Raw genomic sequence first — 26,194 nt, forward strand, 5'->3', positions numbered from 1 at the left:
TATTTCATTAGTGTCAAATAAGAAGGTCACTACGCGCTGATGTATAGCTGCAACCATATAAGCGCCATTAATTCATGGCATATAATGTGATGTGTACACATGCGTGATTTACTCACGCGTGTGTTTGTGTACACACGTGCACACACGCGGAGGAAGGCGTGCGCTCTCTCTCACACTGAGCCGGGAATCAATTACTCACTCATGCTGAATATATTTTTTTTAGGATCAAAGAATCACACAACCCTTTTCTGTGCCGGGGCGTGAACTAAAAATGTACCAGTTAACAAGTACCTGAGAGTGAAAGATCAGAAAAAAACACAGCTGCAGATTTGCATTATTTTTTTAAAAAACCGCAGAAGCACCCTGAACGACATTAAAAAATAATTTGAATTGACTGCACCTCTTTTTTTGGGGGGGGAATGACGTTTGCAATCGGATGAAAAATACTCGCTATGTCTAAAAATGACAAAAATAGATAAATTACCCCACTCCATGAAATGTATTTTTATTTGCATAAAAAGGCCAGATTTAATGAGAAAGTCCCTTTTTTTCTCCTCCAGTGTTGGACAGGTACATTTATATGTGGTATGCTGCTAAATAAAATGGATGAGTGGTGTTCTCTTTAGAGGTAGACGATAGTTGCCATATTTTTATTAAGCGGCTTTAGTCAATTATTATTTATTATATCAGCCAGTTATTACAAATTGATCTCAAAAACTTTACTTTCCATCCAAAGGTTTTTGTTCAATATGTTGTTTCTGAAGTTAAGCTGTTGCTTGTTTGTGTTTGTTCATTTAATCAGATGGAGGGGAAAAAGAAGACAATCCGCTGCCCTGATTTCTAAAAAATCGACCGTGGAAAAAGTCACATCGGTCGACTTCTAACTCAACCTCAAATGTAAAAGCATGGGTTGCATGTCCCTATTCCCGGATTTAAACTTATAATGACATAAAACAATTCTGTTTCCCAGTGTAGCTGTGCTTTGTTACATGCAGCATGCAGTGATTTGTTAAAGGTTGAAATTTAGCTAAAAAAAAAAGTACTGATGTACTGTGACATCAGTGTAATTACTCAGAATTCCCCAAGGGGGCGACATAAGTCCTGTTCTGGAGCATTAATCCTTTAACACCGAGTGTATCGGCGGCAAGAGTGGAGGCCAATAGATTTTTTTGAAAAAAAATCTATTGGAAGTGTGTTTTGTACTGTTCACATTTCAGAATTAAAATGCAAAATCTCTCCATTTTTTACTTAAACTGTTATTATGCTCTTTTATACATGCAGTAATTTCAAGCAGACATTTTCTGGCCGTTTTATGGTTAAAATAAGCAAAAAGGGGTTTTGAGGCTTAAGTGTAAAAGACCTCATAGACAGCTGGACATGATGGTAACTTATGTGCTGCATTTCATTTCACATGTTTTTTTTGCCAGCGTAGGCATTTTTATACAGTTTCAGAAGTATTGACACAAATCTTCCGGGGCTCAATTTTTGTACCCAAATCTCAAAGAGCACTTTGGGGAAAATAAACAGCGCCTTCATTCCACAGAGGTAATCCATCTCATCTGTACATTAGAGCGTCACTTAGAAAAAGCGACTCCAGTTCCTGACATTTACATTTTTGTCCTCCGTGGTCGTTGCCCTATCGAGGGGACATTTTGTGATTGCTGCATTATGCAAACTTAGCATTACACTGCAGGTCCCTTTTCTTTCTTTTTTCCCCTCTCCCGTTCAACTTCAATAGCACCAACAACTAATGGCATTTAAACCCACCACAGGGGTGTAGTGAAGGAATTAATGTGCAGGTGCTTCTTTTGTCTCAGTCTGTGACACCAGAGAGAGCCTGAAAGTGTATGTGCAGCTCTTGTTTCGGTGTGTGGGCGTGAATATTCAAGACTTAACTAAACATTCATCTTATACAGTATATATATATATAGAGAGAGAGAGAGAGAGAGAGAGATAGATATGAAGTATTGTGTTTCCGATAACTTTAACGTTTTCCAAGCCACAGTTGCCTCCTACAGATTTCTGTAATCTTGTAAGATCAATATAAATCACACTGTGCAAGACGTCAAATATGATGTATGCATACTGTTCGACGCAGCGCCAAGTGAATCATAGGCGGACACGCAAGTCATCAGTAATGTCACCAGCTGTAGCATAAAATTTGCGCCGTCAGCGGCAACGTGGTCTTTGAAACGGGGGAAAGCGTGATAATTATGTAAAACTGAAAACTGCTATATGTCAGGAATGAGGCAGAAAAAGAGTCTGACGTTTGTCGTGTTACGTCTCTGCAACGCTGTCAGACTAAAAATGGCTCCGCCTTTCAGACAGTTCCTCCAATCCTAGCGCAGAAGCACAGCACCTGCGTCCGCCCACTGCTCCATTTTTCTCCCAGAGAAGCCGAGCTTCCCTGGAAGTGACGTTTTGTCGAATTCGTACAATCAACCGTCGAATCTGAGCTTCCGCTTTAATGCAGAGGCGTGAAATCGCGCAAGACGGTCGGTCATCCGTGATAAACAGGCAGATTCTGAACAAGCTCGTGACACGTTCCGATTGCGTGTTAGCGCACGTTTAGCGCTGAAATGTAAACACAACACAGTACATGTCTGACTTTGACATTTTAGAGGAAGCTGAGCTTTCCTCGTCGCCTCAGAGCAATCGCCACAATTTGGCAACACCGTCAGCTGCGAAGCAACCGCAGTGTCTTCATTTGTTGCTATACAACTTAGTGATGCAACTTCGAAACATCATGTGTCCCTGTGTTTACCATTCAGCTTTGGGGGGCGAAGGTCGTTCAGCGGCAGAGCGAGTCGTCTTTCAACTCCAAGGTTGCGAATGGGTATGAAAGACGAGTGACAGGAAATTTATTTTAACGTTGCTAAATACAAACCATTTAGCTGCAACGTCCTTAGCATGTGCCAGTGGTGAAAAGCAGATGAATATTTGACCGTTTACTAACCTGTTTTGGCTTTCAGTGTTTGACACAGATAGAGTGCGCCTACATTTAGATAAATATGACTACGACAAGGTTATTTAATGACAATGCCATTCAAACCAATAATTTAACTGATGCCCTTCTGTGTCAGTCGCGGTGCCTTTTAAAAGCCTGTGTATCTTTTAAGAAGAAGAAGAGGAGAAGGATGCCGAAACCTTAACGAGACCGTGGCGTGACTCTTTCATGCCCTCCTGCCCGTGCGGCACTTATAAATGCACATTACCCACCCACTGTCATTGAGCTGAATGCTCTCAGCGTCTACAGAGAAATAATATCCATAGTCGGGCTTGTGGGCAAAAGAATGGGTTTGGTTTTTAGTGTAATGGGTTTTCAAGTCTTTAACTATACCACAGCTCAACACAGCAGAGAATGTGCATGAATGATCATCAATGGCTTTAAATTAGCGTCATATGAATCTATCAGTCATGAATATTTGACAATAAGCAACAACCATGTTTAAAGCTCTCCTTCCACTCGGTGTCCTGACATTAAAGCTAAGAACTGGTTCTGTGGAGTTGTTTTGAGGGGTGAAAAAAAAAAATTAAATGGAATGTCTTTCATTTATTAAAGGTCCCGAGGATATTACAGTCATGATATTACTTAATGAACTGAATTTGGGAGCAGGGCGCTTTATAATTTTTAATATATAGGCCAAATTTAATAATTGATTGTGTGATAAGTCTTATTATAGTCCGGCTATTTAGTAGCTCCGTTGCACACATTGACTGGACTGCTCCATTTCTCCGTCTAATTTTAGTTTGACGGCTGTAATGACCTTCACCTCGAGGAGTACTGGGTCCCCTCTTTTTTAAAATGAGATGAAAGATCTCAAGAGGGTTTATTGAAGGAGTAATAAATTTGTCTCATATCAGCGACGCTTTGGTGCTTCTCGTCGCTTTATGGAGCGATACGGTCGGTATTAAATAAGATATTGTTACTGCGCTTCAAAGTCCACAATCTCTTGCTGTGGGTCACTCGGCACTGGATGTTTTAATCTACGGAGCAAAAGAAAAACACACGTATGACACGAGTAAATAAGCTGAGTGAATGCTTGGTTGCAGCGCAGTCACTCAGAGAGACTCTGATCTGTGCTTTAAGGCACACAAACGGACGGGGAGACAAACAGTTAGAGCGCAACATCACACAAATTCAGGCTCTGTAAGGTTCGCTCCTCGCGTCCTGCTGAGACGACGCGCTCCGGTGTCTGCTTGCCGACGATTTATCTTATCTATTCTTGACATTAATATCTGAAAGCTGCTCCTCCTGCTACTGCTTTATACAAACACGTGTAAGACAGAACTGCGGTCTTATACCTGTGGGACTGACGGTGAGACTGGGGAAGTGTCTGGCTGTAAATGTAACACATAGATCAGAACACACCTGTGGGATGTCGCAGTGCCAGGAGTGCAGCAACGCCCACCTGCAAGTTGCTGATGTAGGCTTTATATAGTCATTGCTGTTCATTCTTTCTTGTTGTGTGATAGCGTGATTATTTCAAAACCCTTCGATATCTGCCTTTTATACAGTATTGGCTTTATGCCCCCCTTTGTCTTCGCCTGTCTTCGCCTGCATCTGAGACGGAATTGGTGACATCCAACTCCCTGATTGCACATCAGGGAGCTACAGTGGCCTTCACGTACCACAAACTATGGCAATGTTTCAGAGCACTTAGAGTTTTCCCTCCAGTTGATGACGTTCTCATAGATCCCAGATGTTTAAAAGACGTTTCAATACAAAAAAACTTAAGCTCTTTGCCGTTCCGGGCTTCCGTAGAAACAAGGCGGCACAAGATGGCAGCCTCTGCAAAGCATGACCCTTGCAAGTACTGTACATATAAAAGACTTTTCCTGTAGTCCACAACATTTTGTCCAATCAGGAGCCAGAACTCCGCAAAGAGGCGGGACCTCCTCTGCTCATGAGGGTGAGCTTTCAACGAATGTGTTCAATTGTTGTAAAAGATGAATCAGTGCCATGGAAATGTGGATTATGCAGATTTTTAATCCCCCCCCCTCCTTTTTCCCCCACCTTGATTAGCAGCCTGCCTTTATTTGTTTGCATTTATTTCCGCTTTTATGTGCGATTTTGCAGATGAGTTAAGTATTGGCTTTTCCATTCTACAGTTCATCTGTAGCAGTGGCTCTACTTCACTCTGCACGTCGTTTCCTGTTACTTACATGGTACCTCCTCCATGTGGGCGGTGGTTGTCATTGTTTTTATACGCGAGACAAACTAGTGACGGTCAAAGCAGTTGTTTTCTGCGGAAATGAATCATTAGAATCAGTTCATTAAAAAGATTTGTTCACCGAATCTTTCAGCGGGCTGTGATTCGGGCTCACAATTGCCAACTTTCGGCAATGCTGTGGCTAAATACACCAGACTCCTCTGTTAAATATTGAGATTTTAGACATTTCCTGTGCTAAATATTGGAGATTAAGACGTTTTCAGGGATTTTAAAGTATTTTTAATTGATCTACAATTCGGCATTGTTCGGTTTTGATTCTTGTGTCAGACGTTGCTCTCGTCCGTGACTCGTCCAGTGACGAAGCTGGCAGTAGTAGTAGTAGTAGTAGTAGTAGTAGTAGTAGGCAGTAGTCTGTCTACGTCACATATTTTAGTATCGGCTAAGCTCACTTGGAACCTCGTCAGAGAAAGGGACCATGTACCAGGTACTATGCTAGAACTGCCTCATGGAGAAAAAGTGTCATATTTCAGTTCTTTTCCAAGCTCCCATACCTTTCTGAGAATGATGATCCCGTCTTGGTTGTGGCTGTTAGTGGTGATGTCAAACATGGCGCCTCCGTCCCCCGGTACAATGTTGTATTCCACTTCTGCATTTTTGCCGATGTCCAAGTCATGGGCTTTGATTCTCCCCACGGCTGAACCCACTGCAGAAGACTCGGGAACTCTCAGGTGGAAGAAACCTGCGCGAACAAGCAGACAACACAACCGGAGTCAGGCTCGTTAAATTCTCATCTCCTCACGTCGGACAGGAAAAACACAGAGCTCTCATCACATCCTTTGTCTTTTATGTAGTCTCTCACCCACCCAAGGATGTCTCATCCACCCACAAGCAAGAGGCTGATATGCTCTCTGTCTGAAGTCAGGCCTGAAGCAAGAGGCATGACATTATTCAATTTTGATGTGTGTGGACTTCAAGGCCGCTCGGCTTCTTATTGGCTTGACCCGTAAGATCAACAAACAGAGCAGGCCGCCGGCTTTGATCGTCCCGATCACAGCCGCTGCTGCCGGCGAGAGAGAAATCTGCATATTAACAAACACTGCATTGTTTCATTATCACTTACAGCTGAAGAAAGATGGAAATGGAAATCATTTTTCTGTGTGTGTGTGTGTGTGCCCCCCCTCGCCGCCTCCTCTGCAACGCTGCTCAAACACTGACATCTGCTTGTGCCAGAGACAGTAAAAGTTTACTCCTGTTACAAATCAGGTGTCTGCACCCACTGGCATCATAGAACTGCTGAGGCCAGAAGAAGAAGAAGAAGACGAAGAAGAAGCATATAAAAGTGTTTTTTGTTTTTTTTTGCCATCTTCAGAGGGCTAAATATGAGCCTTCATTTTCATACTCGCATACAGTTCAAGAAATGCGTCTTTGTGACGTTACTTTTCGACATCACCTTGCACGTCGGTGCCGTGTCGAAGGTTACTCGACATTCATTCAACGAGAAGTTAAAACTCCTCAAAGGGAAAAAGGAATGTATGTGTCTCTGTTAGTTTCCTTCCCACCCGACACACATAATAGCGAGGTGGAGACGGGTGAACCTGAATACAAGGTGTTTTCAATATCCCCGAGTGTCAGAAACTGTTTGAATAAATGACGCCCGCTTGACAGAGAGTGGATATTCTCTCCTCTGTTCTCAGTGGAGGACGAAGACGAGCTGAAACTAAAAACCCCCGTCTTGCATTAAATGTCATTAAAACATCGCAGCACTGCTCTCGGTAGACCGCGTGCAATATTCCCTCACTTTAATTCATGTAATTGTGATAAACACACGCCGTGCAATATCAGCGCAATCAGAGCAACGTCCCTGTCGAGAATTCACTCACAATGTCTAATCTGTAAATAATACAACATTCTGATTAAACTCTGTTTTCATTTTATAATTTATGGTATCTACAGCATAATGCACGCTCTCTATTTATTCCCTCGTCTCTTATACTCTGTCTGCTATAATTTCCCCATAGTTGAAGGATTATTATCTGGGCTTATCTTAGATTAATGCTAGTGTTTGTAATTTATTTACACGTGAAACTGCCCTGAGAAAGCACACAAATGGATATGTAGTTCTCACAATACTCGAGATGGAGAGGCGTACGCGACTCAAGCAGAGGTGATAGCCAAGAAGTTAGCGAGCGTGTCACCGAAAAACGGTGACATGAAGCCGAAAGTCACATTCTCCGTAACTTCAAGTGTTTTGGAAGCAGGGACTTGGCAAATTGTTTTGCTTTTTATTTGAAGCTTTGCACCAAGGTAGGGTTTTGAATGGTAAACAAGGCGTGTCGGCTGAATGCTAACAGGTACATCATTACATTACATGTCATTTATCAGCTAGCTAGTATGACATCATACTAGCTTGAAACAGTCTGTATGTTTCTGTCCAACTGTTCTTGTTCCAGGATACTCGTGCTATGCTGATAACTATTCCAAATCTTCCTATCATCCATGAAGTTCACAATATTAATATTTCTCTCCTGGATATCTTTTTCCTCCGTCTTCTTGCTTCTTCTATTATCTCCAGGTCAAAGCCCAGAGAGGGAACTTTGGATAGCTATGTGTCTAGCGTCCTCGCCAGTGGATCTCAAAGTTTTTAAACCAAGAACCACCTGTGAAAATATTGAGCTCTTGAAGTAACACCATTATCGCCAACTTTAAAATACAAAATTGTGAAATTGGATTATTAAGATGACTAATTATTATCGCACTCCGGTCAAAATTCCTTGATTTTACCACCAGAGGAAGCTTGCGTACAGCTGGTGTTGCACGTAACACAGTTTGAGGACGATGGGTCTAAGCCAGTTTGGGTCCAATATACATGCAGCATTATTTGGCTGTGTTCTTCTGACCTTCAGAAATTTCAATTTATTTCAATTCCAGTCGGACTAAAATGCTCACCATATATTTCATAATTCAGTGTTTCTCAAATCCTGTAAAGGTACCAATGTGTCGTTTGTCAAGAAGAAGGTGACACAGTAAACACTTTTTCTTCTTTCTTCTTCTTCTCTCTGCCACAGCAAATCATCACTGTTCTTTTTTTGGTGATCCGCATAATGATTTTATGCTTCCTGATGCAAGCCTGCCCGGTTGTATGTGTTAAAGAAGAAGAAGCAGCACAAACAGCTTTGAATCTTCTTTTATGTGCTTCCATTTCATTCCCGTTGTCGCCTTTAATTGCGCTCATCTGTTGACAGACTGCAACGTCTGTAGCTCCATCCTTCCAGGTGTGGGACGGATGTGCGAGGTTCACTTCTCAGTTATTTCGTTACCCTTCACATCCTTTGATGATTGAAATGCAAATAATTGCGTCACTTGCCAGATGAAACTGAACTGAGCCACTTGGTGGAAGCAGGGATTAAGTGTAGCCCTCCTATTGCCAGCTCTTCCAGGCTCACCCACCCGAACTTTAAGGGTCAAAACTACTCATCAAGTCATGCTTCACCTAAAAATACTGGTACAGCTGCCATGTGCTGTTTCTGTCACTGCACTCCTCATTTGTCATTCGAACATTTTTGCTGTGGCTCTTTGGCTTTCCCCTCATTCCCTCTGTGTTGATCCTAAGATTTGAAAGGCGGGAAAGCTGAGGCATATGGATGAATTTGGGTGCGATAATTTCAATAAATAATCAAGCACATTTTGGGGACATGCATTAATTTTTAAGGACGTCCTTTAAGGTTCACATCCTTGCAAGGAGAAGGGAGCAACTTTTTTAGTTTCGTTAACTCCAGACAGGAGGGAGGCCATGGGTTCAGAGGAGTTAAAAAACAGTCGCCTGCATGGCATCAGTCAGTCGCCAGGTAAACGAGCTGCTGGGATAATTCCGAAAAGACAGATTAAGGCACAGTTGGCCATTATTACTCACGACCTCTGCGGCTGAAATACCCTCCGGTGCCATCATGGTGGTTTAGCGGATTGCAGTTGTATAATAAGTTGAGTGAAACCTTGGTAGTATAGCCACAGTTTCAACGATTTTTTTTTTATTATTTTCCTTTGCCCATACCACCTCTGTAGCTCAGAAGAGAGAAGAAGACAAAGAGAGACTTTGGGGAAGGGTGAAGAAGCCGCCCCTTCCTGTCTTAAACCTCTGTGCTGTGACAGCATTATGGAAATATAATCTTTTACACACAGCCAAAAGGAGCTTGACCATCACACTGCCTGCATTTACATTCAGAGGAGAAGCAGCCTGGTGTCACCTCACAGATTCACATGAAGAGACTGCATCGGTGCAGCAGAGCCGTGTTGTGGTTTTGTTTTGTTTTCTGGTGTCCAAACGTACACTTGCTGGCTTTTGAATAGAGCACATTTTCCACATGGTTTCTCCGTAATAAGGTCCCGACCTATGCAGAGTGCCTGGAGATATTGCATCTTGTGATTTGGCGCCATGAAAGTGGAATCAATTGGATTGGATTTAAAGCTGCAATGGGCAGGGTCACAAGAAAAGCACACACACAATGAGTGGAAATACATTGTGTTTCCATTCACTGGAATGATGAGAACAGACACATGAGCTTCTGACACATCAAATGATCTCAAACAAAGCATTCAAAGACAAATTAACTTCCAAATTCTTAACTTAATATGTACATGAAAAAAGCCACATTTTGATGAGATAACCACTTCTTGTGCTCTGATGCTGTATGCACACAAACACTCCCTCTGTCAGGTCTGATACTATTGCCTGAACGATTGTATAGCTTCCCCTACATAACCAAACAGAGACAGAATAATAACATCAAATCTGTAGACGTTACACACCATAGCTTAATTTTTTAGAGGTATTTCCATTAATTCATGGTCCAACCCTTTTTGGTTTATTTTGCCACATAAAGGCAGTTGTGTTCAGAGCTGCAATTCTGCCAGTAGGAGCATCTTCTCTCTGAACTGTCTGGGATTGGGCAAAGATTTTCTTCAAGGCTGGAAACAGAACCTAGATGAGGTGCAAAAGTCTCGTTCTCTGCATTTTATTGCTCAGTGAAACCTCAAATATCCTGTTTACGTTAAATATTTATGCACAGAAAAGCTTCTACAGATCAATGAGGTTACCGCTGTGATTTTAGCTCGGCTTTCTAGATGACCCCGGTGAAGAGCACAAAGGAATAATCTCTTATACAGCAGCAGCTTCTGTGAGACAGCGCGTTAAAATATGGTGTGTTAACACTTCATTTTTAATGCTCAATCCCTGTTGCCACACCATCACACTCAAACCCCGATCTAAATATAGACAGATGCCCCGAGAGTGAAATAACACCAATTCTGCCTGGTTCATTTGCCCCGGAGTCGAGGCTGCAGCAGACACAATCATGCTAAATAAACAGAGTGACGCTCTCACGCGACGACAAAGCGTTATGACAAATAATGAAAAACACTTACAAAGAGGAGAAAGGAATGAATAACCTTCAGCCCCGCTGTAATTGCACAGTCTTTATGCTGTTATAAAAAGGAGGTGTCAACGTGCGAAAAAGGTCATCAGCGTTACTGCTGTTATCCACCAAACGAAACGTGACGCTTGTCAAACAGCTAATATACATTAAATACCTATTATGTCAAAAGGGCACTCACTTTTAGAGAACCTGGGCGGGTTGTCGTTGACATCGCTGAGGGTGATGTTGACGGTGGTGGTCCCCGCCAGCCCCCCCAGCTGGCCACCCATGTCCTTGGCCTGGATTAAGACTTGGTACTGCTCCTTCACCTCTCTGTCCATATTGGGCAAGGCCGTCTTTATGACTCCTGGCGTGGAGAAAGATAGATGAGAAATACAGACAATAAAGAGAGGCTGAAATAACAGGAAGAGGAAGAGATAGTGAGACAGAGACAAAGGCCCAATCCCGTTTCTCATTTTTATCCCGACACCTTCGCTTATAAAAGGTGGCGGTTTAAAATCCATCCTGACAAAATGGGATTTCCTTTCAAGAATGTAATACTTCACCGCCATGTGCACTTCATATAGCATGGTTTTCAATATCCCGACACCCAAAACAAAAGAAGTTATTGACAGCTGTTGTTGTTGTATGACTACATGGATTAAAAACAGCTTTGTTTGTCTGCTTTAGAATACTGGTGGACCAGATTATGGAATGCACAAAACAATAGACTGCAAACAAGTTTTGTTGTGGGTAGCATAGCTATACTTAGCTTATAGTAACGTTAGTTTACTTCGTTAGTTTAGTTTAGTTTAGTTTTCACCTGGAGAAATCTTCATTTGAAGTGTGCTCCTGAAATAATAACTAATTAGCCCTTTAAATTTAGGTTTTTCAGTTAAAATGTCTTCCAACATGTCTCCACAGCAAAGTAGAAGATGTTTTCAGTGCTTGGACCAGTTTATGGTATGTACAACAGACAGCAGACATGTTTAGCTGTGTTTAGCTTAGCCACACCGCATGCTAGCCAACGTTGGCTAAGTGACACTAATATGAGTTTCTTTTAAGTAGGTTAATCTCATAGCCCAACATTTGAAGTGTGCTCCTGAAAATGAAGTATAAAATGGCTAACTAAGCTTTCAAATGAAAGGGTTTTTTTTAATTAAAGACATTTTCTGACAAGTCTCCTCAGCAAAATGAGGTCTAGTGTGGTCTCATGACATGCTAGACAATGTTAGCTTTGTGACATATTTCCTTTGAGTAGGTTCAGCTCATAGCCCTGCATTCCTAAAAAACACATAATAACTAACAAGCATAGATTTTTCATAGATTAGCTGTCTCTAAGAAAAGTGTATGTTACCATCAAAAAGCTAACATTTGTTAGCAAGCTGTGTAGCTACGCAAAACTCTTATACACTGCTATTTCCATGGATTAAAGACAACTGACTTTTTTTTTTTTTGTTTATTTTATTTTATCTGGGTTTTTTTCCTGCTGGCATGAATCACAACCATGAAGGGGGCATCCCATTTTGTTGGGCTAGATTTTATCCACGACTCAATGTAACTTCGCTCTGAGAGCAAAGCTGGAGACACACCACAAAAACTTATTTTTTGCCCAATTTTTACCCACAATCCGCAGTTGAGCAGAGTCTGCACCAGTCAGCACTAGTTGGGGACAGTCGGCGTTGGCTAGTTGACACAAAAATCTGGAACATGTTTGAATGTATTAACCAACTGGACGCAATTGGGCGGTATGTACTGACCCACCCGCAAACCCATGCTGCCAACAGCCAATTGAAAAGAGTAGATGGGACAAAGGAAATAGCGTCAGAATACGAAGTTTAGCCTATAAAATGTTGCTCTTGAGTTTGAGCGAGAGTTTGATGGGTCAGTCAGCATGAACGCCAAGTCTTTTCAAAACCGGCATCGACTGTGAAAGTTGTGTAGTGTGTTCCCAGCTTATAAGGGGTAAAAATGACAAATGGCCACTGACTGTATGGCAAAAAAAAGTCCAAAGCATGAAAAAAGCAGTGGAACATAAAATCCTCCTGAAATATGTTTGATGCCAAATGCCCGATTAACTCCAACATGCACGATATATTCCCACCTAAATAGTTGGAGAGCTCCTTCGAGCTGCACATATGCGCCGAGCGAGGCTGAAATAGAGGTCATTTCACAAACTGGAGACACTTGACATTCACTGTGGAACTCCGGTGAAGCCATATAATGATTCACTTGAGGATCAGAGACCCTGAGATCAGAGAGCGTTTGTACTGCAAATTAATAGCTGGGTCAGTGGGAGGTTGGCAGGCTAAAAGGATGCAGGCAGCACACTGTATATAGGTGGGTCTGCACTTCCCTTCCCCTCTTCTCTCATTCTGTTCAAAAACCAGTGGGGATGTGAGGATGTCCCTTACAGACTCCGAACCAAGAGTAGGAAATTAGCTCCAGGCAAAAATGAATCAAAAAAAATCTGAAATTGCCCTTGAAATTTGCATGAAGGCCCCTTTTAATGTAATCTTACAAAAGTGTTGTAGCATTTCAAACTGGATAAGTGTTAAGACAAGATGGGACATTCACAATGCTACGTGAATCTAATATTCTAGGGTTTCGAATCCATGCTGTTCCTCAATCCTATCGTTTAATCTGGTGCAGTTGACATTAATGACGTTATGAAAAATGTGTTAAAGGTGACATAGAATGCTTGTATCACACATTAGTTATATAAATAGTTAGTTGTGGAGGTCTACTTACATATATGAACTTGTTTTCATGATTAAAAACCTCCTAATCGCTGCAAACGAGCCGATCAAAATATCTCCTCACTGACGCTCTCGTCAGCCGCGCTGTTTCAGACCAAAACCACACCCCTAGAATGTGGACTGTGTTGTGATTGGCCAGCCAACAAGAGCTTTCCCACTGTCCTGTGATTGGCCAGGTACCTGGAAGTGACGTAATAGATAGGCCAGCTCTCAGATACACAGCTCCCCCTCTGGCACGGTGGATGCTCTGCATCTCAGCAGCTACAACGAGAGTAGATCTTCTTCTTCTGCGGTTGAATGTACGCAACCGGATGTGCCCGGACTAGTGCCCGCACCAGGAGGCGCTACGGTGGTGAGAGGAGTGGTGAGGTATTCTGATGACGACATCACATTAAGGAAGTGCCAATCCGCTTCGCAGAGCCCAGGAAAACAATACAACACTATTTTCTCAGCAGTGGCTGAACTGTTTGTTCTGAAACTTTAGCGTTTCATAAACGAGGTAATGACGCAGATACACACACACAAACGTGTTGTTAAGTTAATTGGAGCTTCCGGTCTATGTGGGCTTTAAAATGTCAAAGACGGGGATAAAATCTGATTAAATTGCCCTGGAAATTGACCCTCAAATGCCCTCAAAACATATTTATGTCCCTTGCTCTGTGTGCGTATCCAAAAAAAATCAAAGACTGTGTTTATTTTTGAAATGCCTGTCATATTTTTGGGAAGAAGGACGGGTGTCTGTCTCTGACAGGGATAATCACCCTGACACAAGTCTTGATTTATGCATTTGTCGCCCTCCCCTCGCTAACCCCCCTCCCGGTGGTTGTTGACGTGTGTTTTGGAAGTAGATGCAGGCCCAGCAGGGCAAACATTTTCTTTAACAGTTTGATTTTTTTATTGCTCTCCCCCAGCATTTTTACATTTTTTGTAATGCAGTCACAGGACGTGAGCTCTGTTCCGTGGCATAATCAGCAGCAGATTCCACAGGATCTGCATCCTGTGTGTGATGTGCACAAACCTATTTTCATAATGCTTTGAACTGTCCCAGATAGTGAGCCAACGGCAGCCAACAACCGGCGAGACTCTGGCACCGGGTGTGTGAAGGTATTTCAGATTTGGAGCACACTTGCCTTTCACTGCCACTCGTCAACTTATTATTTTTTTTTACTGCCATGTTTCTCCACTGACACCGTCTTACGACGGCATATTAGGGCCAAGTATGAAAAAAATAAATAAATACGGACCCGGGAGGTAATATTTAGAGAAAAAAGTTGCAGATTTATGAGATTAAAAGTGGCAAATCTATGAGAAAATAAAGTCACAGTGGGCATTTTCAGCACCACAGAGGGCGTCTAGATTGCGCTCACATGAAAGAGCAACCAAGCACGCCACCTGTGAACCAGCAATACAAAGTAGATTGTAGTAATCAGTGGGTTCCCCGTTGCGGTGGACTGGTGTAGGTGGTGCTGAGAATGTCCACTACTGCTTGCTGCAGTAGAGAGGCTGTGATTAGCTTACCCACACTAACGTGTCCGTGTGGTGTTCCCTGCTTACCGGGCAGCGTCTGTGGTGTGTTGAGGTTGCTTGACAAAAACAAAACTCTATTTTTCCGACTTTTTTTCTCATAAATTTGCTAATTTTTTTCTCATAAGTCTGCTTCTTTCAATTTCATAAATCTGAGACTTTTTTCTTGGAGATTTGCTATTTTAAATCTTATAAATCTGCAACTTTATTTTCTCGTAGATTTGCTAATCTCATAAATATGTGACTTTATTTTGTTGTAGATTTGCCACTTTAATCTCATAAATATGTGACTTTATTTTCTCGTAGATTTGCCACTTTAAATTTCATAAATCTGCTATTTTTTTCCTCGTAGATTTGCTACTTTTAGTCTCAAAAATCTGCAACTTTATTTTCTCGTAGATTTGCTACTTTTAATCTCATAAATCTGCGACTTTATTTTCTTGTAGACTTGATACTTTTAATCTCATTAATCTGTGACTTTTTTCTTGTAGATTTGCCACTTTTAATCTAATAAATCTATGACTTAATTTTCTTGTAGATTTGCCACTTTTAATCTCATAAATTCTCGTAGATTTGCCACTTTTAATCTCATAAATATGTGACTTTATTTTCTCGTAGATAAGCCACTTTAAATTTCATAAATCTGACTTTATTTTCTTAGATTTGCGGTAATCATAAATATGCTTTTCTCTTGTAATATACCCCCTCCTCCGGGTCCTTAATTTTTTTTTTCCCCATACCTGGCCCTAATAAGCCGTTGTACAGTGCGGACTAATGCAGAAAAAAAAGGTATTATTTATGTGGTAGACCAACACTGCTAGTGTTTCAGTTCATTTAAACACATTTAAAGTGTCAGTCAGTCAGTCATCATCTAACGCTTTATCCTCCACCATTGCTGTGCCAATCTCAGCTACATCGGGCGATAGTACATTTTCTCCTGCGACTTTATTTCCTTGTAGATTTGCTACTTTTAATCTCATAAATATGCTTTTCTCTTGTAATATTACCCCCTCCTCCGGGTCCTTAATTTTTTTTTTCCCCATACCTGGCCCTAATACGCCGTTGTAGTGTGCGGACTAATCCCCACATTGCATGTTTTTGGACTGTGGGAGGAAGCCGGAGAACCCGGAGAGAACCCACGCACACACGGGGAGAACATGCAAACTCCATGCAGAAAGGCCCTTGTTCCAACCGGGGCTCGAACCCGGGTCTTCTCGCTGCAAGGCGAGAGTGCTAACCACTACACCACCGTGTGGCCCTACATTTAAAGTGTTGTTTAATCAATTTTGGTTTCACGATTGTCTGACGAATATTTTGAGTTTTTAGAGTTTTAGCTTTACTTCTCTCTACAACGTCGTGAACTTGGCGTTCCAATATTAATAAACGCAGCATTAGTCTGGACTAGAGAGCCTTGCTTCTCAAGCTGCGGCATTTGTACCACCAGTCGTACGTGAGCTTCCTCTGGTGGCAAAATCAGAAATACTGTTCTACTGTATATACCGCGGTATGTGATCTTATCTTAGCGGATAATAAGTCGCCTTATCTCTCGTTCCAGCTTAATCTAATTTCACTGTTCCGGCGTGTGAGGTACATGAGAAGTAAATTATCTTGGCATAAATTTGGCTCCTATGTGATAAGCCTAAAATTGCACCACTGTATTTTAACCTCAGTCGATAATGGTGTTATTTAGAGAACCAGTGGACCGCATGGGGCTATGAAAACAGAATTACTTATGATTTTAAAGCAATTATACACTTACTTACTACACAAACATACATTGTGTAGTAAGTACATTCAATGTTCAAATAAACCCTACTAATCTAAGTTACGTACTGAATAATGTGTCAATAAAATGATCACTTTTATTGTATTTCTTTTACTCTGTCACATTAGCCTGGCTAAAGATGTAGGACATGACTATATTAGACATGTTTGGCTTCATTGCCACAACCATAATTATAATACCTGTCCAATAAATAATGCACCGTCGTGTCCCTGTGTCCTTTTGTGTCCCAGGGGTCAATTTGTGGCTCTACTTTATTGTCCTGATGCACGGTGCAGTTAGACTGTATTATATTACGCTCAGTGCTTAGAAACGGCCACTCAATCACTCATATCTTCCCGACTAAAAGCCGAGATAAGCTCATTTCACTGCAGGCTTTTCCTTTCCTGCAACTGGCAGGCGCTCGTATAGAGGGTATAGCCTGACGACATAAAGACGGATGAGTGCTTTACCTGTTTTGGGGTCGACGGAGAAGTACGGCTGGCCGTGCAGGATGCTGTACACCACTCGGGCACTGTTTCCGTACGTGGGGTCGTCTGCGTCCGTGGCTGTCACCTGCGTCACATACGTCCCTGCGGCGAGAGAGTGAGAAGAATTATTGGCTTTGGCGTAATTTGTTTCGCGCGTGCGAGTGTTATCCAAACTGTTTGAAGTTCATCTGTTTCCCGAATGATCTCGATCTGACACTAATGAAGTGAGAAAGCTGCAGGTAACAGTGAGCAAGTCGCTGATGGAGTGTGATGATGAGGAGGGAAGTTGTTGTAATTTCCCCCTCCTTTTTTTTTTCTTTTTTATTCGCTCTCCACATTTATAGCATTTACTAAATAGCTATTATCTAAATAAATAAACAAATTAAGTCAGGCTTAAACGCTGTTCTGCGAGCATTTATTAAACAATGCCAGCATTAGGGAAACAAAGGTCTGTAGGAAGTGCGGCATTAAAGTGGCACTCCTCCAAACTCTGCACTAACAGGGATAGAGTAATTACTTTGCTGAAGGTTTGGCTCATCTCCGTTAACTAGCTGGTATCAAAGATGCCGTTCCATTAAAGCGCTCCTTATTTACAGTTGCAGCACTTACTGTGCGTCTGTTTATAGAATCACATTCAATCACAAGAATCCTGTCGGTGGAACCCACTTTCAGCCGGCGTGTATGTTTCTGAAAACCACAGATTCATGTGAGCTCATGTCGCTAAAGCTAAGATACGTTATTTAATCTGAGGTCAAAGGTCAGCCTGAATACCAATCTTTAGAAAACAGTGTAGTCAACGGCCAATAGATGATGCCGATTTTTCTCTTTTTTTGGTCAATATGTTTGGCCAATATTCTTGTTTCCCTCATTTGATAAGATAAGGTAAGGTAAGGTAAGGTTAGATAGGGTATGGTAATGTAAGGTAAGGTAAGATGAGGTAAGATAAGGTAAGGTAAGGTAAGATTAGATAAGATAAGGTAAGACAAGGTAAGGTAAGATATGGTAAAATAAGGGAAGGTAAGAGATAAGATAAGACAAAGTAAGATAAGGTATAGTAAGACAAGGTGAGGTAAAACAAGGTAAGATTAAGGTAAGGTATGGTAAAATCAGGTAAGGTAAGTCCTTTATCAGTCTCACAGACAAAATGGACATTGTCACAGCAGCAAAGAGAGTAAAGGTAATAAATAGTTAGCATGCATTTCCACCTATGTAAGTACAATACAGAAAAATATGAACAATAAGACTATAGATAAGTAAAATAGAATGCACATAATAGACATTAAGACGGAATATATACACTTTTATAATAACAAATCATACACAGTTTTGAGAACCTCCCTTCTGTGTGTGTCTCTACAATCTGCATTGTGTGTATAGTTATATAATTTAGATAAAACTGTGTCAATGAAATATTAAATACATAAAACACTTACCAGCAGGAATCTGATTTATATTGCTCTTAATCTTATTTTGTTGTTTATTTCTGATAAACAGAGCACCATGTTCTTATCTTCAGAGTGATATTACATATTGTGTTAATTTATTTATGGTTACTGATTCTCTGTTGCTGTGCATTATCTAGCTCAGGTAAAGTAGGATGGAGACGTGGGAGGGTAAGGACATTCTAAAGGAAGTGTTGTTGTGATGCTGCTCAAAATAACAATAAAGAAAGATTTAAAACGGGTATAACTGTATATGTATTACATGCCGCCTGAGAAAAAATGCCACTTGAGAAAAGCTAACATGACACAGAAAAACAATTGGCTATGGAATCTAAAACTTTTTTTCCCCCCCTGTGCAAAATGTCGAAAATGTGATGCTGCCCGTGGTTTGCAGAAAAGAAGAAGAGGCCTTTATTTCATATCAAACAAAAGAAATGTCTGATTCTAAGAGACAGTCCTGCCTGGTGTTTTCTTGGACAGATCCTTCACACGGGATGACAGCGATGCCTTTACAGTCAGACAGCTCTGTGTACATACAGTATGCTTTATAAAAAATAACTGTGGCACACTCACTGAAAAAAGAAACCTCTCTTATGGAATTAGATTTGCGTCAACATTTTCAAGCAAGACATTTCATGAAGCAAACGACACTTTTTAAGAAAATCTAATTAATCATTCAAAAATATTGTATTCAATTGTTTGAAAATGCAGGGAGGGCAAAAAACAAGTGAGGGAGCGCAAAGAGCAAGTGTTTTTTCAAACAATAAAATACAATATTTTTGAATGATTAAATCGATATTTTATTAGTGTCTTAAAAAGCCTGTATTTGCCTATAAAGAACTTTGTATACATTAAATAGGCGGTGCTCAGCCTGCGTGTCTGAGCACAGATGGTTATCTGTTGTTTTAACACCACTGATAGAGAGGCAGAGATTAGTGTCCACACAGTTCTGATCATCGCGGACGGTACATTTGATGAGATTAGATTCACTAATGGACAGAAAAAAAAAAAAATCCACATAAGTGCATAAGACGCCTATACACTCAGCGCCAGACGGGGGGAAAAGGTAGCAGTCTTTTACTTTGGTGGCGTGAGACGGTAAACAAGTGGAATAAAAATCTATTTACATAATTATGGAAATGCAGGTGTGTGAGTAGGGACTAGGTGGAGGGAATGCGGATTCAAAGGTCACCGCTGGTAAACAGACAAGATGAATGCAGGCATGGTCGCCCTGCTTAATATAGATTTTAAAATTCATTGTATTTAAACTCATAAAAGATTTCACAATATGTTCAGAGAAAAAAGCAATTAACCCAGCATGGTGCACAGAGATTAGCATTTTATTACTATAATATATATATTTAAAATTAAACTTAATTTCAGTAACAACACATAAAAAAAATATAACGTTGTAAACAATCTGTGTTCAAATTCTGTGTTTTGTGACATAGTTTTATGACAGTTTAAAATTGATATTTCAGCCAGTACTTACTCCCAACGCCCTATGATACTGCCCCCTAGTGGAGGTATGTCCACACACATTCAGACGGTCGCTTTTACTGTTTTATTTGATTTTAATTTAACTTTAGAGCAGAAAAAACGGGTACATTTTAATCAAAATCGCCAGAATTAGACCTTCAATAATATATAACGACTACTATATGCCTTTCATGCTTTTATGTCATCATCATACTTGGACTACGGCAACATGCAGTAAATAAAACTGTGCAGACAGACTCCAGTGAGTGCAGAAGTCAGCTGCCGGGCTTTTAACCAGCATTAATACCACCCCATCACCCCAGGTTTTGGTCTCTTTATGTACTGGCTTCCAGTACTTTTTAGAGTGGATTTCAAGGTTCTTTTAACGACTTATAAAGCGCTTAATGGTCCGGCTTCTTGGTGTATTAGCAATGTTTTATCCTCATCCTCTGACAAAGGCAGTTTTAACTGTTACGGATGCTGAGCTGAAACTAAAAGAAGGCACTTGGCACTTTTACCTACATTTAGTTTTTATTTGTTATAGTTGCTCGTGTGTATGTTTTAATTCTTTCTACGTATTTGTCTGCGACTGCGTAACTTGTGTTTGGAGAGGTGCTTCACAAATAAAGAATATTATTAATATTATCATTATACACTTAAAACAAACCCAAACGTGTTCGACTTTATTTAAATTTTAAATTAACCACAGTGTGACAGGAAAGAGAGGAAGTCTGACGTTATGACTGGCATGGTAAGGTAAGATGAGATAAGGTAAGTCAAGGTAAGGTAAGGTAAGATATGGTAATGTAAGGTAAGGTAAGATCAGGTAAAGTAAAATAATATAAGATAAGTTAAGGTAATGTAAAGTAAGACAAGGTAAGATAAGACATTGTTATGTAACGTAAAATATGGTAAGATAATGTAAGACATGATAAGGTAAGGTAAGGCAAGCTATGGTAAAATAAAGTAAGATAAGGAAAGGTCAGATAGGGTAAGATAAGGTAAGATAAGGTAAGGTAAGGTAAGATAAATCCTTTATTAGTCTCGCAGTGGGGAAATGTACAGCAAAGACAGTAAAGATAAAGGTAATAAATACTAAACATGCATTTCCACATATGTGAAAGTACAATATAGAAAAATATGAACAATAAGACGATAGAAAAAAACATTTTAAACGAACCACAGAGTGATGGGAAAGAGAGGAAGACATCTGACGTTGACAAATTAAAAGTCTGTAGACACCAAGAGTGAAATCAACAAATTCATCAAGCCAAAGTCGGCTCGTGGTAATTACACTGTCGGTTCAGGGAAACTCTCTCAAAGACTTGGTTTTATTTGTCACTTCTCTAAATGAGTCAGGGATAAGCTCACTGCTAACAACTCTGAGGGAGTCGCTGGAATATTGCCATTAGCGAGTTTATAATGTTTGGCTATAGATTAGTCTTCATTACCAACCATTAATGCTTATTTATGTTCGGCAACTCTCGCTCCTTCAGTGTTTGCTTTGCCCTGCCGCCATAAAAGAAAAATGCACAGAGACATTCTCGCCAAAGACAACAGCAGTTAATGGAGCCATTGATTACACAAGCCTCGCTGGTATAAATACAGATAAAGACTTTGGTTGACGCAGGGTTTGAGCCGTGCTCACATCTCCCGCTGTGTTTTATATATTTCGCACAGGAAGGGGATAAAAAAAAGTTACTGCTCAACCCCCCGAACTGTTGGAGCACGTTTGGAAAAGAGTCACAATTAAATTCACTCCAAAAAAAAAACTGACTCAAAGTGGAATTTCACATAATTTGGCAGCAATTATCGACTGGATTTTTGTGGTATCAAAACTGTGATTGCGTGGCACTGAAGGTTACTTTAAAAAACCCACAGCTTTTTGTGTTATCAGGAACGCTTTTTTTGTTGTATGTTTTAGTTTATATGTAGCACCTTTAATTTTAGAACAACTCTCATACCACTTCCAGGCACAAATGAAACAATAAAATGGTGCATTAACAAAGTTTGCCTGCTCTTATTGTGCCACATTTCTGGATTGAACTACATGATTGCTTGTGTTAAACATGTGGGATGTTTGCTTCGACTTTTCAGCTTCTTAAATGTGAATTCTTTGCGCGGTCAAACAAACGGTGGCCTTCGGGTACAATTAAAACACAAAAAAACACCCCAACACTTTTTGATTTGTCCATTCTGAGCTACCGTACTGACATGCTGCTACAACATGGCCGACTCAACACGGTAACACAAAATCAACATGAATAATTCTAAATGTAAACATTGTGTTGATTGATCCGCCATCCTGGAGAAAGTTTAACAAAGAAAAACAATCTGGTGTTTAAGGACTGGCGTGTTGCAACCCAGTTGCATTATGGGACATACGAGGCACTATAAGTCATGCTAATTGCTAATTACTATATTTTAACAAACCCTGCGTATTGTAAAATTGAGAGAATATGACTTGAAAGGTGCAACATATGCTTAAGTATGTTTGTATTATAAGTATAATGTGTAATTGTTGGTTTTAGTCTTAGAAGTTTACTAGTTTACCTCCGCTTGTGCTTTATGGAGGTGGCCATTTTGTGCCGCCAGGTTTCTACAGCAGCCCAGATGGACAAAAAACAGCATGTGTGTGCATTTCATGTTCAGAAGCAGATGAAGAAGAATTAACCCAGAAAGACAAGGAAGAAACTGAGAAAAGAGAAGTAGTGACAGATTGATTCCACAACTGAGAATCCACAGTTTTTCAACATCTGCAGCCTCACCACTAGATGTCACTAATTCTTACAAACTTGACCTATAAAGTGTCAAAGACAACTAGAGGTCCAGTAAATTATCTTTGGAGTTTGCCTGGCCTTATATGAAATAAAATGACAAGTGACTGTCCGAGTCGGAGTGATTCATTTTATCCGCCATTCACCTAAGTGATCAAGTGAGGGCAGTGTATGGAGCTAATCTCTGCTCCTGTGGCGCACTCTCGATGTGTTTTTGATTAACTTAAAAGCTCCTCTGATTCCACAGTCAACAGTTTCAGAGACTGTGTGTGATTTGGAGGGGTTCGCTGGGAGCTGAAGGCTGCGTTGTTCCCCACTCTCTACTCATATACTCTCCCGAGACTGCTGATTGTGGAGATTCGAGGGCTTCATTGCCATTCAGATTGAGAGGAACCATTCTCTCAGCGAATTAGCTTGATCAGTTCTCCCTGGAGGGCTGGGAGCTGGGAGGGGGGAGGTGTTTTAAGAGAGAGCTGTGAAATGCACTCAGGGCACACCAAGAATAACTCATTCTCTGAAATGTCGAATTCGGTTGGGAGCAGCAAGCTATGGCACCCTCTGGTTGTTCCACTGCTCTGAAACTCGGTTAAAGAGGAGAAAACAAAGCTTTCACAGCAATAAATTCCAATTTATCCAAGGAATAGTTCAAGGTTTTTTTTTCTTCCTTGAAGTGCTGTTGTTTGAGGCACTGACTGCCAGCGGGGATACAGGGAGAGATGTGATATGTAGCTTTTTCTGCATTAAAATATCTAAAAACGATAACACTGTTATATATCGAGTATACTTTAATGCCAAAGTGATTCCAGAACTCATAAAATCCATAGAAACTAACGGACAGTTTCATTTTGGGTTGCCTTTTAATGCCATCATCCACCCTATTGCTCTCCCACACCAACTGTGCTGTGATGTTAAATCAATGATTTTCTCTCTGGGCTTTGGTGTGGGAGAGTGAGTGATCTACAAACGCCAGTTTTCCCATTGCAAAAGTCTGTCTTAAGATATCGTAGCTGTAAGCTGGTGTCGATTTTGTGTGTGGCAAAAAAAAAAAAAATCAGCTTTTTCCCTGGTGTCCCTGCTGGCAGACGTGTTTTCACCGAGAACAAGCTTCCATATGTCAGGCCGGGTTCTCATAACAGGTCACAGCTCAGTCAGCTCTGACCACATGTCAGTTCCTCATACACCCACACTTAAAAAACAAACTCCATTTAATGAAGAGCACAGTGTTTCAGACACTGCATATGGTCACTTGCCTACTGGTGACATCTCGGGGACGGTGGCCATGTACGGTCCCTCCAGGAACTTTGGCTCATTGTCGTTGATGTCTTGGACCTTGATGACAAACTCAGACTCGGGCTCCAGTGGACGATTGGTGTTGATGTCAACAGCCTGGGCGCGCAGGGTGTAGTAAGGCTTCTCCTCCCTGTCAAGACTCCTTAAGGCATGGATGTCCCCCGTTGTTTGGTCAATTGTGAAGATGGAGCCGGCCCCATCCCCAGAGAGAGTGTACTTCACCACGCTGTCCCCACTATCAAGGTCAGTGTGCAGCTGCGAGACAAAGGATGGGGAGAAAAGACAGGTTGAGTGCAAACATTGGCACGGATAATGATTCGTTGAAAGCACTGGGGAAGCGCTGTCAAGAAACACTATTTCACACAGACACTCAAGGAAACTGACTGCGCATCAAAGAGCAAACTCATGTTCCGGCAAAAAATCTGCAAACCACTAAATCATGAGGAAAAAAAGTTAAAAAAAAAAATGATCGCGCTCTCACAACGTCTCACAGATTAATGAGGCTAAATCTCCAATAAATAATGTATTCTCCCTGAAGTGCAATTATGTCTCGGTGACAACTCCTCAACACTGTGTGGACTCATTTCTATTCAAGCATGACTCAAGGATCTTCTCTTTCTTTTCTCTCTCTCTAGCTCTCGCGCACGCGGTGGCAAAGATCAGGAAACTGGAGGTAAATATTCGTTTTCCACAAGAACAGTTTTCTAAAGCCTTCGCCTGACAGCCAAGGACTGTGACCAGACGACTCCCGGCACACTTGCAAAGTATCAGCGCTGCAGTCGGAGAACATCTTTGTTCATATATATACATTTCTATCCAGGGCCACAGCAGCAGCAGCAGCAGCAGCAGCAGCAGCAGCGGCTTTCATTGTTCGAAACAAATGCATTGTGTGTGCAGTTGGCAGAAAGCCCGTGGATGTATGTTTACCTCGCTGCAGAGATCTGCTGTGCATTTCAAAGCATTTAAAATATTTAAGGGCTCTAATACAGCATGAATATTACCATAAACAGTATGTGTGTGGATTCTTTTTGTCAATGACATGGGCTTTCCAACAAACACTGCTGCAGAGAGCACTGATTTCTACTCTTTATCATTGGGGTTTTGTTGCTAAATGTGTTGTCATAAAAAGGTTGATGGTGATTTTTTTTCCACAAGCTACCACAAGGGACAGTCTACATCCTTCAAAGACCTCATGATTTATGATTATATTGTATTTATTAATAAAGATTCTTGGTTTTTTTAAACGAATGCCGACATATCCAGGCTTCTGACACCAGAACAACAATCTATTCCAGGCTTTTTAACTTAAACCATCAAGTTCAGGACGTATAGTGTTCACTAATGACCCAATTAATGGCCGAGCAAATGGATCCTCACGCTAAGACGGATAGGGGAGCATCTGAAGTAGTCTGAATTCACAGAGGAAGGTTAACCAGGTGAGTGACTTTTCCCAAAAACGCTAAAGACAGGAGCTTTGTTGCCTGCTTTCTTTTCTATCTCCACTGGCACAGGATAAACTACAGCATCCTTTATGAAAGGAGAGGAGATAATGCCACCTACAATTTAACGCAGCGGCTGTCCACGACAAGAGCCAACAAGGGAACAAATCATCATATACAGTTAGTAAAACCCCAGCCTGTGAATAACTGTCCATGCCATATTTTGCAAATGCACTCATTCTGTATGTCTTGAAGCTTGCACAATGTGTTTATCTCAGCATTTTTGAAAAGTGGTTCTCATTAGCAACCTTTTCCACCTATGGTTCCAGCTCCCCTCGGCTCGGCACGGTTTAGGTTGGTTTTCCACTACAAAGAAGAATCAGTTAGTTAAAACTATTTGTTCAGTACTTCCTCCATGACCAGAGAAGGAGTGCACTAGACTCCTCTGTTAAATATTGAGATTTTAGACATTTCCCTGGCAATTGTTGGAGATTAACCCCAGTTATTAGGATTTTTAAGTCGTTTTAACTCAACTACAGTTTCCGCATTGTTCGGCTTTCTTCTAGTGTCGGATGTCTCTTCCTGTGATGGCAGTCTGCCGACGTCACGCATCGTACTAGCAGCTTATCCGTGCCGAGCCAGTGGAAGC

General features: G+C 41.1%; 1 protein-coding gene across 1 annotated transcript in view; it reads right to left on the reverse strand.

Annotated features, from left to right (window-relative positions):
* LOC122774891 (cadherin-12-like) overlaps window positions 1-26,194 on the reverse strand; it is a 128,741-nt gene that overhangs the window by 43,654 nt on the left and 58,893 nt on the right. The window contains exons 3-6 of the mRNA XM_044034483.1: window positions 24,067-24,361; window positions 17,101-17,220; window positions 10,782-10,949; window positions 5,726-5,913 (exon numbers count right to left, since the gene is read on the reverse strand). Of these exons, the coding sequence (XP_043890418.1) occupies window positions 5,726-5,913; window positions 10,782-10,949; window positions 17,101-17,220; window positions 24,067-24,361 (771 nt within the window). The remainder of the gene's footprint in view (window positions 1-5,725; window positions 5,914-10,781; window positions 10,950-17,100; window positions 17,221-24,066; window positions 24,362-26,194) is intronic.

This window comes from Solea senegalensis, linkage group LG1, assembly GCF_019176455.1.
Source record: "Solea senegalensis isolate Sse05_10M linkage group LG1, IFAPA_SoseM_1, whole genome shotgun sequence".
NCBI lineage: Eukaryota > Metazoa > Chordata > Actinopteri > Pleuronectiformes > Soleidae > Solea > Solea senegalensis.